We start from the raw sequence: 14,325 nt of genomic DNA on the forward strand, positions 1-14,325 counted from the left end.
TAATTTTTTATCCTCTTTGAGACAGAGGTTGAAGGGAGGGAGAGAGGAGGGGGAAAGGGGGGAGCAACCATTCACGAAGGTCGAATTTTCCCGGAACAGGCTCCGAACGCGAGACAAGCACGACAAGTCCCCCAAAAAACGGATCTGCATATGCAAAGCGGGACAACAGGGTCCAATCTCATTTGATTGCACGCGCCCCGCGTATTAATAAATGCCAACATACTTGAATGACACCCTAAAAATAGACCGCCTGCACAGAGAGGCTTGAACCGAGAGAGGGTGAAGAACAGAGGAGAGAAGAGCTGGCGGGGCTAGCAAACTACAAACTATGTGGTGTGCACGTGCGTGTGTATGTGTGTGAGTGAGAGAGAGTGTGTGAATGCACGCTGTGTGTCATGGTCTTCAGCCATGCATCTCACACCATCCCACCAGGGCACTACGCTCTCGCAAACTGTTTCCTATCGCAGGCTGGCGCTCTCTCTCTCTCTCTCTCTCTCTCTCTCTCTCTCTCTCTCTCTCTCTCTCTTCTCTTTCTCTCTGCCCCTCTCTTTCTTGTTGCGTACATATATCATGATCATTCATTTCATTTCATGTCCTCCTAGCTAAACAAGCCAAGGTCTAGCTGATTACAGCACACACACCCCCCCTCCCCCCGGGGCCTCCCTTCGGGAAATGTCCCGCTCGTGCAGAACCGAATTGCGCCGCCGACCAACACGGCACGAAAAATAAACACACACACGCATCTGCCACCTGCAACCTGCAAGATCCGTGTTTCAGCCGCCGACGTCCCTTTTTCAAGCCTAAAAAACGCCGCCGGCTGAAGCGATTCGTTCAGCATGACTGCCACACAATCACACACCCCCCCCCCCATCTCTTCCCTTCCTCCTTCCCGCAAGATTGCCAGCCGTGCATCGACCCGTTCTTCTGCCGAACAATTTGGGATGGCTGCCGTGCCGTGTCTGTGCCTCCCCCTGCCCTCTTTGCATGGAAAAGAAAGGTTCTTAAAGGTTCTTCTTCAACTTGCCGAAGGAGCCAACGCCAGCCACGATCTCGTCGGCCTGCTGGTTGCCCTTCAACTCGGCTGCTCACTCATGTCAGCGTCAATGCACACCAATGATGCTGTACTTCGGAGTGTGCGAAAGTAGTTTCAGGAAATTCGAGTCCCACCCCCCCTCCTCCAATCATTCTAGACCGGCTGGAGCTTTTGCGAACCTTGTTCGATTTTGGCTTTTCTCCCCTTCTCTTCTTTTCTTTTGCTTTTGCTTTTGCTCCATGAGAAGAAGGAAGATGGGCAAGGGCAGGGTAAAGAGGGGGGAGGGGGGCGTCGCTGTGCTGAATTCGGTGCGGATTTCACGCACTCATCACAGTCTCCAGCAATAGGACAAGACCAGAAGCAAAAGTGTCGAGAAAGATGCCAAGTTACTCACAGTCGAGAAAGTCCTCTCCTCTCTTCAAGCCTTCAGCTTCCATCTTCTTAGCCTCGGCCTCAGCCTCGGCCTTCATGAAGTAGACGCTGTATATAATGGTTTCGCCGCGGTTAGCAGACTGGTTCACACATCACCACTTTCCTCCCTGGCCTGGCCTCGTCCTCGCGCGCATTTCTGCAGCAACCCAGGCTGGTGGGCGAATTAAATGACAGAGAACGAAAGAACATACCCAAATTTCTCAATCAGAGGATCCATGTAACCCTCATTGTAGGCATACACAGATGCAGCCATGAGAACGGCGACAGTGAGAAGAGCGACGAGGTATTGGTAGGTGGTCTCCATCTTGAAGCTTTATTTTTGGTAGTGTAAGGGATACAAGTCGTTGAGCAACAGGGTAATTATAAGTGTCCAAATATGGTTGAAGAAGAGTTTTCCGATATGATTTTCTTTTCGATGTCCTCTTCCAATCGCCATATATACGCGGGTTCGTGGGGGAGGGACGGGCGTGCTAATCTGCGATGACGTCTCTTCCGCTCAAGTGCCCCTGCCCCCCGATCACAATTTCCTGCTTTCCGGCACACTGAAAAGCAAGTTTTCATTCATGCTGTGGCAAATAAGAATAATAAAGACAATAAACTAAGAACAAGAACAAGACACGAAGCCCGTATATGCAAGTCTTTTGCAATATCGACTTTTCATTATATCAGCGCTGCCCACAAAAAATGACGAGCAATGTGGGGGGGGGGGGGTATGAACAAAGTGTCAGTGAGTGTGTATGGTTTAAGGAAGCCTCGCGAGTGGTTGCCCATGAGAAGAATCGCATCCCCTGTCCCAAAGAGGTCGATTTGGCCGGCCGACACACGGAGACTTGTCAGTTCAAAATAGTAGCAGCATGAATCACTTCTTCCGCTCAGCCGTGCGCGTGGGTCCTGTAGTGGGTTGCTTCTGTGATTTGGCGGTTGTGTGATCGTGCTGTCCGAGATACTTTGGGGCCACTGGCGCATAGGCAAAGACGGAGCACAAGCACGGAGCCAATATAGATATTGTTGTTCTCATCATCATTCATTCAAAATACATACTGGGTTTGGGCGCCATGATGGCATGCATCTCTATATAACAACCGAAAAAGAAAGCATAAGAAGAAGAAGAAGAAAGGACGGAAGAAACAGAAGAAAGAAAAGAAGCAATGCAATGACGACCGCGTAAACATACTCCTGTACACCGAAGGAGGTTGAGTCGTTAGGTAGCCCGAGCTGAGGTCTAATGTAGAAGTGTAGGAAACCATTCTATAAAACAGGGGGTCCGAGGATGCTTCTTCTTTCTCTTTTGTGTTTTTCGTTTTCGTTTCCCAAAGCATGTTATCATTCCAAAGCATTCATCACTGCGCCGGCGCAACAACAGCAGGCGAGCCCGTAGCCGACCCCGGATATTTTCCTCCCTGTAAAAGGTACCGCTCGAAGTCGAGACAGTCCCGTGTCGTCCTGCCCGACGATGCAGCGGCACGTCGCAGGCGCCATTCGTCCTCCATAGCCTCCCAGTTGTCGTCGGTGATCCGGTGAAAGCTGTAGGCCTCGTTCGCTGACCTCTCGACGCCAACGCACTCGAAGTCGCCCTCGAGGTGGACACGCTCCAGCTTGGGCAGCTTGTTCCGCAGCCCGGCGAAGAGGCCCCTAAAGGTCCCCCGACAGAGATGGATGCCGCCCAGCCCGCCCTCGAAGGCTTTGGCGAGGCCACGTCCGCCGAGTCGAAGTCGTTCGAGTGTGGATGCGTGCCGGAGGATGAAATCACGTAGGTCGTCTTCATCGCACGAGATGCCTTCCAGCTTGAGGTCGCTGAGCTTCTCAAAGGTGAAACCCTCCAGCAGCGTGTCAAACCAGATGATAAACTTATGCTTGGGCATGCCGTAGGTGTGGAACGTCAGGCTGAGGCTGGTGATGTTAGTGGCACAGCGGAGGATGCTGCCAAGGCCCTTGATAGCCTTGAAGCGCTGGGCCGGCAGCCTCAAGGCCGACGGGTCGACCGTGAGGTGGAGGGACGACAGCCGCGAGAAGGACGTCGAGACGCAGTCGAACCAGCGCCGTCTCTCGTCCGGCAGCCGTAAGATCTCGAGGGGAAAACGGTCGATCGTGAGCGAGGACAAATTCGTCTCTTTGAGCGCCGAGGCAATGAGGGCAAGGTTCTTGGCCGCCTGCTCCCGGTCCATTTTCCTGCAGCTCGGCAGCCCGTTAAAAACCTGCTGCAGCACATCGATATTGAACGGGCATTTGGTGAAGGTGACCTCGAGGTCTGTGAAGTTTGGGAGGTTCCTGAACGACTCCAAAACCAGCTCTGGCCGGCTGTCGAACGTGGTCGACACCTTTCGACGTTTGTCGGCCTCGTAGTACTTTGCCCAGGAGAGAGCAAGCCGGTCGTTCCGCTCCGCGGGCTCCTCGAGGTAATGTTGGAAGATAGAAGCATGCCTGGCCGTGTACTCGTCGACCTCAGTGAAGTTGAGCGTGACGGATGTGATACTGTTCTTGAGCTGCTCATGTTTCGAGATGGCATGCAGCTTCGACATCTTCCAGCTGAGAACATTGACATGCTCGTTGACCAGGTACTCCAGTCCGATGGCCCCAAGAACCCGGGACTGAAGCCGCAGTGCCTTGATGCTTTCCGAGTCGCAGTATCCATACACGAGCCGCACCAGCTCTACAGGAAGGGACTCCATGATGGAGGACGGACCATGCCTGACCGGGCTGCAGCTCGCATGGGACGATCAGGAACCTGGAACCAGCGGCGCAACGCAAGGTGTGGTGTGATCGAGATATGGGGGTGTTAAGAGGATAAGCAGGATCCTGATAGATACAAGACGGAGCAGGAGTGCTGAGAAAGAAAAATTAAATAAATAAAAAGGAGTGAGTGAGAGGTAGGTGTGTTTGTGTGTGTGTGTGTGTGTGTGTGTGTGTGTGTGTGTATGTAAAGACCTTGACCAGCGCGGGCGAGTGTACCTACATAAAGGACGGGACGTGGATGGGGATCAGATCATCGACCTCTTGCCAGCCAGGGTCACAGGGGACCCTCAAGCCGTCGAGCGCTAGAGCAGGCGCGAAGAACAGCTCAGTAACTCTGCGAGTGCACCGCCGGCCCGAGCTGGGAGCATGGTTGCGCAGTTCAACCGGGCTAGGGAAGGCACCGCCAAAAGAGAATCATAGGTAGAGGGAGAGAGGAGAGAGAGAAAAAAACCAAAAAAAAACAAAAAGAAAGTTGCCCGCCCCCCTCCCCCCTGCCGTGTAGAAAAGTTGACCGAAACTTCTGCACAAGATGGGCGGTGAGCCTGCTAAGACACAACCGACCGCCCACCGGCCCCTAGCCCCATCAAGGTCACACCAGAGGTCCTCTCTTAACCAATGTGCTGGCTTACCTGGTTGGTTGTGGTAAGCCTCTTGGCTCAGGATCATAAAGAAAAAAAGTTTCTTCTGTTGCCATCCCAGCCAGCTGTGCATGACGGCCTTTGCGACGAGCCCTGCCCTCTGCAGAGGCAATATCGGGTGACTCTCTTCTTCTTCACTTGTAAGAGAGGACGGGGAAAGAAGCCGGCGATACATGAGGGACCCCTTGGCGACGGAGTAGTCACCGTGGGCCACTCCTGAAAAGGCGGGGACAGGGATCTTGCATGAGAAGTGTGGTTGTGGTGACTAGGCCTCTTTGCCAATGAATGGACTGGTGCAAGGTACTCTCCCATCCAGTACACAAAGAGAGAGGAGGGAGGGGGTGTGGACGCCTTTTCCGCACGAGCCGCGATGACTTCTCACACATGGTGATACCAATGTCTCTGCTGGGCCCCGAAATTCGGTCCACCAGATTCCTGCATGTTCCTGCGAACCGGTTCAGCCATCGTCACCCAGCAGCAGCGGCAGCAAAGCGCTTCTGCTACCCTCGCGCATGTACACATACGGTAGGTAGGGCTGTGACCTGTCAGCAGCCTCGCCAATATACCTTGTCAGAGAGCCAGCGGACCGAGCGCTGGGAGCGAGCAGGCAGGCTCCCGGAAGCTGGACCCGCAGTGTCCAGGGAACTGCAGAACCTTCTGGGATGCAGGAAAAGTTCCTGGCCGGCAAGAGGTCCGTCGGGCTGCAACAGAAAAAAGCCAGACGTCTTCCCCAACAACCTTAGAACCTTCCAGCCTGATGGATGCCTTTTCGCCTTGACAGATCAGTCAGAAACCCTGCCTGTGGATTGTTCCTTTTCCCTTCTTTTCTTCTCCCCGGGGAGGGGGGATAGATACGATTTGTGCGAGCACGAGTTCTCCCCCCTCCTCTGTTTCTGTCCATTGGCCTGACAGTCAGAAGCGTGACAGGGTCACCCAGTCCTCCTGTATTCGGTACATAGTACAATCGCTATATACTAGCATTAGCTAGAAGGGCCGGAAGGTCATGTTGCAACCCGAAACTCTCACCTGGGTTCGAGAAGCTCGGGTCCACTCCTCTGCACGCGGCACCCCACAACCACGAGGATCTTCTCAGTAAGGCTGGGTCCGGCCACGACCTCACCGACTCGAGTGCGGTAAGCGTCAGGTACGGGTGGGCCAATACACAGCACTTAGCGATCGTGTGACCCAGGTTGATGTTCAGACGGTGAGCGCTACAGGGTGTGGACAGCGCTGGATGGGAAGGACGAGGTAGATGTGGTATGTACATCACACCGCGAGAAAGCCACCGACGCCACGCGACAGTTGGGAATGGTGGATCCGGGCGAGCGAAAGTGATAAGCGACCTCTGCAACAGAGAGGATTGGCAGGCTTCTTCTGTGGTGCATTTGAGTCGGATGGTCCGGAGGAAGATGGGGTTTACTGACTTGTCCATTGCTTGATCGGTCGAGGCTGGATCATACACAAGCGGTCCACTGCCCAACAAATAGAAACGGCCTTCATGGTGAAGATGGCCAGCAGCCGCGGCCATGCTTCAGGTCAGGGTGCCATCACCCAACATTCCTCGAGCACCTGTGATCTTGGATGGTATCCGTTCTGCAACCAGCCTTATTGACTATGGTGGAACGGTTGCGAGCCTTACCTCGAAGCCTTCCAATGATGGTCATACTGACCAGTCCAGATGGCCAACAACTTTGTGCTGACACGATTCCCGTTGACGTCGAGTGCTAAATTCAGATGCTGGATCTGGTTGGTGATGGTTGGAAAGAGAGAATGAACTGGTGACAAGGAAAGCCATTGGGTGAGCCCGAATCTGCTATATGAAGCACGTATTCCTTGAGGGTGCAGGTGCGCACACGTGGTGCTGTATAATCCCTGAAATCGTACCTGCTGCTGCCATGGATGGCGATACTGGTGGAGGTTCCTTCTCAGACGGTTCTCTGGGGTTGAATCTGGATTTTCTATGATCCCCTCTTCCAACAATTTTCACTCCCTCAGATTTTCTGAGACTTAGGAGATGAGGTAGCTACGTACTGCTACTTGAGAGTAATCCACAGGACATACGAAATACCACTAGGTTTTGCATCAGTAAATCAAATCCTGCAGAAACGACCAAATATTTATTAGTGGATCCGACAAACGATCTTGGGTTACCGGGACTGGTTATCGATAACAGCCAGTGACAGCGTATGGAATTTGCCCACTTAGTAGTCACTAAAAGATTTAATCATGCTGTAGTATTTTCCATCTACCGGGCTAGCCGGGGTCCTCGGGTCCCAGTGCGAAGGTACTTACACGTAACTCTTCCCCTCAACAACCAAAGAACCAACCAACTGGCCAAGAGCAATCAGCCACAGATGGCAGACTGGACTTGATCTCCTCCGTTTGTCCGCGGCTCGATTCTCTTCCCATCACCACAAGGCAGGTCCACGAATCCAACGTTGCAACAAGTCGGTTCTCCACTAAAATGGGCGGACAAACCACCACCCCAACAACAGCATGAACCCCCCGCTGCGGTGACGCTCGATCTTCTCAGCGCCTCAGCAGCACCACCGCACTTGCCCAACATGATCTTCTCGGCCCTGTTCCATGGCTCTGCGGAGAGAGGAGGATCTAAGAGGGACCCCAGCCCAGGACCGCACCCCGGCAAGAAGCGGACGACGAGCTCGCCCTCCCCAGACACCGACCAGGCTGTCGAATATCTTTACGATGACTCGCAACTCCAGCCGCCTTCTCCCGAGCCTCCAGACCTTCGTGACCTCAACAACAGCCTCGAGGCTCTCACCGCCGTCTTTCCCGATGTGCAGATCGAGGTGTTTCGAGAGATGCTCTCCAGCTTCGACCAGGAGTCTAGGCTCGCTGTGGTCGCAGACGCTCTGCTCAAAAACAGGATTGGATGGGTCAAAGGGCGCTGGAGGAGCACCGCTGGCCCTACAAAGTCTACACTTACGTCATCTTTGGCAGGCGAGAAGATCACTCTCGTGCCTCCTGCCGAGACATTCAAAAGCCCCGAGTACATAGCAGCGACGAAAGGCCTGGCCTGGCACGAGTTCAGGGGCCTGCCTCGCTCAACAATCAACGCTGTCCTGGCCGAGTGCAACTACTCGTACCTCGAAGCGAGACGGACCCTCGTGGATCTATCACAGAAGTCATGGAGGTTCACGTTGTCCTCTTTGGTGTATCGGAGGAAACCCGTCACTTCGGCCGAAGCAGAAGGTCATCCACTAGTCGTATGGAAATCTACCGGCCAAGGGTCGATTGTGCCCTCTCTTAGGTCCACTGGCAACGCAGAGCTCGACCGCGAGCTGTTTCAGGAGCTGGTGGTGCCGTTGAAGAAGGCTGCCCGAGAGAAGTTAGAGGAAGAGGACCTGAAGTGCGCCGCAGCCATGAATATGGAGGAGGCAGAGGCGGAAAATCAGACCCACGAATGTTGTTGTTGCTTCACCGACAGCCCTTTCGAAGACTTCACTGCCTGCAGCAACGACGGACACATGATATGCGTCAGATGCGTGCACCTCTCCATCAACGAGGCCATCTTTGGACAGGGCTGGGCAAAATCTATCATCCCGCAGACTGGTACGCTCCGGTGTCCAGCAGTGCCCACAACCACCAGCGCAGACCCTTGCGACGGCTGGATCCCCTCGGACCAGATGCACCGCGCAATGCTTGGCGTCAAGAAGGGTGCCTCGATCATGCTGAAGCTCGAACAGCGGCTTGCCGACCATAACCTCTCTGCGTCAGGGCTCCCCGTCATCCGCTGCCCCTTCTGCGACTACGCCGAGGTGGATGACATCTACGTCGAGGGCCGCCTGCGCCTCAAGATCGAGAACCTGCACAACGTCGTCCTTGTCTGTCTCGTCCTTGCCTTTACGCCCTTTCTGCTGGCTGTGACACTGCTCTCGCTCTTCCTTGCGCTGCTCTTTAGCTCAGAGCAGACGTTCGGCGACCGGGTGATGGCGGAACTCTACGCCAGCGTCGCAAGGCACCGGCGCCGCCAGCGCGGGCTACGGTTCACATGCCAGTCTCCAGCGTGCGGGAGGGCATCGTGTCTCAGCTGTGGAAAGGCCTGGACGGATATTCACGTGTGCCACGAATCCAGCCTTGTCGCGCTGCGCACACAGGTCGAACAGGCCATGAGCATGGCCGTCAAGCGGGTATGTCCGCGCTGCAATGCCTCCTTTGTGAAGACCGCAGGCTGCAATAAAATGACTTGCCAGTGCGGGTACAAAATGTGTTACGTGTGTCGGCGAGACATTGGCGGGCAGGAGGGGGAAGATGCGGGCTACCAGCACTTCTGCCAGCACTTCAGGCCGCAGGGCGACGGGCGACCATGTACGAGCTGCAACAAGTGCAACCTCTGGGAGAAGGAGGATACCGACGCCGTACTGCAGAAGGCAAAGGAGGAGGTGGAGCGGAAGTGGAAGAAGATGGAGAATCGCGACTTGAGCGGGGCTGAGATGGCGTTCCTCGAGACAGGCGTCGCTGTCAAGGGGAAAGACCAGGGACTCGAGGCCGCTCTGGTTCATGGGAGGCTTCCAACCATTGCCGAGATTTGCGATATGATTGTCGGGAATCTCTTTGCTTGAAAGTTGGGGTTTGACGGACATTGGACCCAACACGACCTTCGGGGGCATCCTTGCTTGTGTTTATCTTCATTTATCTGTCTTTCTTCCTTCTTCTTTTTATTCTTGTCTTCTCCATTCCTGGTGGGGTTTTTAAAGTAATAAGCTTCAGATGGTGACTACACAAAGGACAAACAGCACAGAACGTCGAGGCACGACAGACAACGGTGGGATATTCGGCGTAACGGATGGCGGGCTGGTGGGAATAGGTTTGGCCTCTCGGTTATTGCACAGGTTTGTTCAGCGTTCTTACAGCATGGGGCTAAGAGGCACATATAGCATGAGATCCAGGAAGCAAGACATTGTGAGCATCGCGTGAAAGATGGCGAATACGCTCCTCCTTACAAAGTTTAATCGTCGATACGGGAACGAAGCAATAGAGTCAATCCCTTAATAAATGAGACAGATATACACGACTTGCAGCAGAAAACCAAGTCCAACAAGGTCGGAATGCTGCACATATGATACAGCAATGCGGGAAAGAAAGAAGAGGAGAAAATACGAGAAACAATCCTACACATCGATCAATCTTTTCTACTCCGGCTCCCCGATCCCCCCTCCGTGCCCTCTTCAGAGCTTGCCCTTGGAGCCGTCAAGCAGCTCGGCCGCACCGCCACCAATGGCCAGCTTACCCGTCTCCTTGACCTTGGTCTGGAAGAGGACTTTGTTGCCCTCCTTCCACATTTCAGTCACAAGCGTCTCGCCCGGCAGCACGGTGCCGGCGAAACGCACCTTGACGTTCTTGAAAGCGCCGAATCTTGAAAGCAGAGAGAGATTTTGGTCAGTACGGGGGGGGGAGGAGGAGTCAAACGGCGATGATATGATGGCGCGCGCCCAGGAAGAGAAGGAAGGGGAGAGAAAGAGAGAGAAAGAGAGAGAAAGAGAGGACAGAACTTACTTCTCGTACACAGCCTTGCTCGCGATGCCGAAGAAGCAGAGGCCGTGGAGGATAGGTACCTTGAAGCCGCCCATCTTGGCGAAGGCAGGGTCAACGTGGAGGGGGCTATGGCGGTAGGGAGAGAGGTCGTTAGCATATACACTCCTTTTTTCTGTTTCTCACTCTCAACCTCGCTTGCCAACCCCGGATGGGTCACCAGTTCCTTACTTGTAATCTCCACTCAGCCGATAGACACAGGCCTGCTCCTCTGTCGTCTTCTCCTCGACGATGACATCCGGGGCGCGGCCGGGCGGCTTGTTCGCAGCCGTGCTGGCGCCCCTGTCAGCCGGCTTCTTCTGGCCGCCAAATCCACCGCAGCCCCTGAGGAAGACGGTCATCTCGTTGTAGAACAGCTCCTCGCCCGTGTCGGCGTTGGTGGTTGTCACGCCGTGCTTGACAATAGCAGCGCTGCCCTTGTCGACGACCTCGATGAGCTTGGCCTTGGACAGGAGCCTGCCAGAGGTTGGTATGGGGTACTTTCGGACCTCGAGGTACTGCTCGCCGTGGAGCAGCATCATGGGGCTGAAGTTAGGGACTATGTCGTCGTAGCTGAAAGGCGTTTCCGCATCGAAGGGTGGGATGACGCCGAAGGTGGGGAGCACTTGGAAGTCCTCATCTCCCTCGCTATAGCAGAGTATTAGTTTCATGGTGTACGTGTGGCTGATATCTCATTTGGAAGAGATGCTTGAAGACATTTTGGGTGACTTACAAGACGTAGCGCAGATCCGTCCTCTTCGCGCCCACGCCGAGATTGTAGAGCGTTACATCACGCTCGCCATACTTGAACTCGGTGGGATTTCCTTCTTTCTTCAGGGCGTCTTGAATGGCGTCTAGGTATTGGTTTCCACCGGCAGGAGCATCGCTCTAGAGAGAGAATGAAGAGTATTAGACCAATGTGTGGCGAAGCTATATTTTTGTCTGGACTATTGCTATTTTCTTAAAGACTAACGACGCGGGAATAAAAGGCAAGCCTTTTTTTTTTTTTTTGGATAACACAAGTCAGGGGGCGCAGAACTCATACCTTGGCACTCCCACCCCGCTTGTTTCCTGCGTTCGCCATGATCTTCTCCAAACTCGCCTGGGTCTTATCAGGGTGGTCGGCGCGGTCATCGAAGGTGACAATGTCCTTCCAGTTCTTGAGCACCTCTTCGGGTACCAGCGGAACATCGGTTGGGAAGCCGTGGCCTCCAGTCCGCTCCCACCTGGTGGCGCCGACCCAGCCGCTGCCGACCTCGTACAGGCCACCAGTTGGGTTCTTGGGCACCTTGTCGCTGCAGAGAGCGACGACCACAGGTGCGATGTAGTCGGGCTTGAATGCCTGAACAAGCTCCTCGGGAAGAATCGTCCTTGTCATGGCAGTACCAGCATTGGGCGCGATGGTGTTGACATAGATGTTGTACTTGGCACCCTCGAGTGCGAGAGCACGCGACAATCCGAGGATAGCACATTTCTGAGATCACTCCGTTAGCTTTCTTCTTCTTTTTTCTTCTATGTTCCTACGACGACACAATGTTTTTTCTTTGGAGTTTGGTTTGGGGGAGTGGAGAACTTACGGCCGCTGAGTAGTTTGCCTGACCAAAATTGCCATATATACCAGATGTGGAAGTAGTGTTGATGATGCGGCCATATTTCTGCTTGAGCATGTATGGCCAGGCGGCCTTGGTCACCTTGTATGTGCCGCGGGCGTGGACATTCATGACGGGGTCCCACAGGTTGTCATCCATGTTGTGGAATGACTTGTCCCTCAGGATACCTGCATTGTTGATGACAATGTCGATCCGGCCAAAGGCGTCAATGGCGGCCTTGACAACTGTATCGCCATCCTCAGCCGAGGCCTTGACGCCCACAGCCTTGCCACCCAGCTTTTTGATCTCGTCGACAACACCATCGGGGTTGGCAAGATCATTGACTACAATAGCAGCACCGTACTTGGCGAATGCCAAGGCATAGGCCCGACCGATACTACGGTGTAATTCTCAGTTAGAATCGGTTTCAAGCAAGTGGATCTCCCTCAGAATTTCTCACTTACCCAGCGCCTCCGCCGGTGACAAGAGCAACGCGGCCAGAGAAGTCGAGCTTCTCGCCTGGTGGGTTGGGGCCCAGCTTCTGGGATTCCTCCAGGAGCGAGACGAAATCATTAGGACCAGTCGGATGCTGTGGCTTGGAGAAGTCGATGATCTGGTCCCAGTTCTTCAGGATGGCGCCGGGGGTATAGCTGTCGTCACACTTGAGCAGCTGACCGCTGGACCGCTCCCACCTCAGCTTGGCGATGTGGCCGCCACCGACCTCGAAGATACCACCAGTCTCGGTCGTGTTGTCCTTGTGGACCAGCACGGCCACCAGAGGAACGACCCACTCGGGCTTCATGAGCTCGAGGATATCTGGGGGCATAACAGTCTCGGTCATGCGGCTCGCCGCGATGGGCGCGATCACGTTGCAGAGGATGTTGTATTTGATGCCCTCCTTGGCCAAGGTCTCGGTGAAGCCCACCTGGGCGAGTTTGGCGGCTGTACGCTGTCAGAACGGAAGAGGACGGACCAAATGGCCTGAGAATGCTGTGTGCAGGCTCCAGAGGGGACTCACCAGAATAGTTCGTTTGGCCGAAGTTACCGAACAGACCCGCAGCTGATGCGGTGTTGATAACACGACCGTACTTCTGTTTCCTGAAGTGTGGCCATGCTGCCCTGGCACACTTGTAGGCACCTCTGACATGTACCTTGAAGATCAGGTCCCAGTCCTCGTCCTTGATGTTCTTGAAGCTGACATCACGCAGGATGCCGGCGTTGTTGATCAGGATATCGATTCGGCCAAATGCCTGGATGGCGGTCTCGATAATCTTGTCGCCATCTTCGACGGAATTGTAGTTGGCAACAGCCTTGCCGCCAGCCTTCTTGATCTCGTCAACTACGACGTCGGCGGCCTATCCGGTGGAGAAAACTTGTCAGTGACCCTGAGATCCGTCAAGCGAGACCGCTGCTTCCGTTGTCGCCGCCATAGACAGATTCTAGCGAAGAATGAGTTACTAACCTTTGTGGAGTTGCCTTCGCCCTTGAACGATCCTCCCAAGTCGTTGACCACAACGCTAGCTCCCCTTGATCCAAAGAAAGTGGCGTAGGCTTTTCCAAGACCACCACCAGCACCAGTGACGACGACAACCTGGCCATCGAACCTGAGCTGACCTGCCATGGCTAGAAAGAAGATGCCTCAATAAGACAGACACTCAAAATCAAGTCAAAGAGTGTAGTATAGCAGGAACAAGTATCAGCAGACAAGAAGTGTGGACTGGCTAGACAAACACGGTGAGAGAGGATACTCTGATCCTTTATGAGAGAAGAGAGACAGAGGAAGTCGAGAGAGAAAGAGCCCGGAATTCAATCATAGCTACGATGTCAGTGCGATCGGCAAACTGTCACTCGAGCCTCGGCTCAAAGTCCCCTGCACACCAGGCCCGATCCCCAGACCAGATTTACCGAGGGGCCTGTGGGGAAACTAACTCCCCGTTAAGCAGCTAACTCTTCTGGGCAGCTTCTGGGAATACTCACTTTCACATGCCTCACAGCGGTGGCGGCAGGCTTAGGGGGTGAAGTCATGTGCCACAATGTTCCGTCCAGGTGGAACAGTAACTATGTACCCATCAATGTCAATCCATCCTGCCAACATAGAACCTGGTGTATGGTCGAACATCTCATCGATCCTAAAAAGAAACAAAAGAGGTTGATTGTGTTCAAATGGGATGAGGTTGTCTTGGTTGGGAAACAGCGAATGAACTCAAGGGTACATAGGTACTTTTCCACTACTACAGGAATGTCCCCCACAAAAGCGGGTTAGTATGCAAGGGCGCTGGGCTGCTGGCCATGAAGTCATCATGAATTACGGTACCGGGGTTTCCTTTGGCCGTACCTGAATCTTTATTACAATTGAGCCACCAGCAAG

General features: G+C 54.1%; 5 protein-coding genes across 5 annotated transcripts; 2 read left to right on the forward strand and 3 right to left on the reverse strand.

Moving 5' to 3' along the window:
• Window positions 1–567: 567 nt before the first annotated feature.
• M406DRAFT_355560 (uncharacterized protein) lies at window positions 568–2,191 on the reverse strand. The gene is made up of 3 exons (XM_040923203.1): window positions 1,657–2,191; window positions 1,428–1,513; window positions 568–1,081 (listed from the first exon to the last, which is right to left on the reverse strand). Exons 1-3 carry the CDS (start codon window positions 1,767–1,769, stop codon window positions 1,002–1,004), a joined length of 279 nt encoding a protein of 92 aa, XP_040778354.1. The 5' UTR covers window positions 1,770–2,191; the 3' UTR covers window positions 568–1,001.
• Window positions 2,192–2,475: 284 nt separating this feature from the next.
• Window positions 2,476–4,134, reverse strand: M406DRAFT_274896 (uncharacterized protein; the record flags this gene model as incomplete). The annotated part of the gene is made up of 1 exon (XM_040918239.1): window positions 2,476–4,134. The coding sequence occupies one exon, from the start codon at window positions 4,132–4,134 to the stop codon at window positions 2,806–2,808; it is 1,329 nt and encodes a 442-aa protein (XP_040778355.1). The 3' UTR covers window positions 2,476–2,805.
• A 1,991-nt stretch (window positions 4,135–6,125) lies between these two features.
• Window positions 6,126–6,880, forward strand: M406DRAFT_55220 (uncharacterized protein). The gene is made up of 2 exons (XM_040924551.1): window positions 6,126–6,207; window positions 6,261–6,880. Exon 2 carries the CDS (start codon window positions 6,363–6,365, stop codon window positions 6,534–6,536), a length of 174 nt encoding a protein of 57 aa, XP_040778356.1. The 5' UTR covers window positions 6,126–6,207; window positions 6,261–6,362; the 3' UTR covers window positions 6,537–6,880.
• Window positions 6,881–7,400: 520 nt separating this feature from the next.
• Window positions 7,401–9,847, forward strand: M406DRAFT_345427 (uncharacterized protein; the record flags this gene model as incomplete). The annotated part of the gene is made up of 2 exons (XM_040922080.1): window positions 7,401–7,417; window positions 7,499–9,847. 2 exons carry the CDS (start codon window positions 7,401–7,403, stop codon window positions 9,417–9,419), a joined length of 1,938 nt encoding a protein of 645 aa, XP_040778357.1. The 3' UTR covers window positions 9,420–9,847.
• On the reverse strand, window positions 9,825–13,578 carry M406DRAFT_79835 (uncharacterized protein; the record flags this gene model as incomplete). The annotated part of the gene is made up of 9 exons (XM_040925993.1): window positions 9,825–10,212; window positions 10,354–10,458; window positions 10,561–11,016; window positions 11,102–11,256; window positions 11,414–11,842; window positions 11,946–12,354; window positions 12,422–12,899; window positions 12,976–13,312; window positions 13,420–13,578. The coding sequence occupies 9 exons, from the start codon at window positions 13,576–13,578 to the stop codon at window positions 10,026–10,028; spliced, it is 2,715 nt and encodes a 904-aa protein (XP_040778358.1). The 3' UTR covers window positions 9,825–10,025.
• Between the last annotated feature and the right edge of the window lie 747 nt (window positions 13,579–14,325).

Source organism: Cryphonectria parasitica (genome assembly GCF_011745365.1).
Source record: "Cryphonectria parasitica EP155 unplaced genomic scaffold M406scaffold_3, whole genome shotgun sequence".
NCBI classification, from domain to species: Eukaryota; Fungi; Ascomycota; class Sordariomycetes; order Diaporthales; family Cryphonectriaceae; genus Cryphonectria; species Cryphonectria parasitica.

What these genes read in the sequence shown, in the direction of transcription:
- M406DRAFT_55220 (XM_040924551.1), top strand. Translation starts at nt 6,363, where the DNA reads ATGCTTCAGGTCAGGGTGCCATCACCCAACATTCCTCGAGCACCTGTG.
- M406DRAFT_355560 (XM_040923203.1), bottom strand. Translation starts at nt 1,769, where the DNA reads ATGGAGACCACCTACCAATACCTCGTCGCTCTTCTCACTGTCGCCGTT. An exon ending in CCTCTGATTGAGAAATTTGG is followed by an intron (nt 1,514 to 1,656) that starts GTATGTTCTTTC and finishes CATTATATACAG; the next exon opens with CGTCTACTTCATGAAGGCCG. An exon ending in AGGAGAGGACTTTCTCGACT is followed by an intron (nt 1,082 to 1,427) that starts GTGAGTAACTTG and finishes ATGAGTGAGCAG; the next exon opens with CCGAGTTGAAGGGCAACCAG.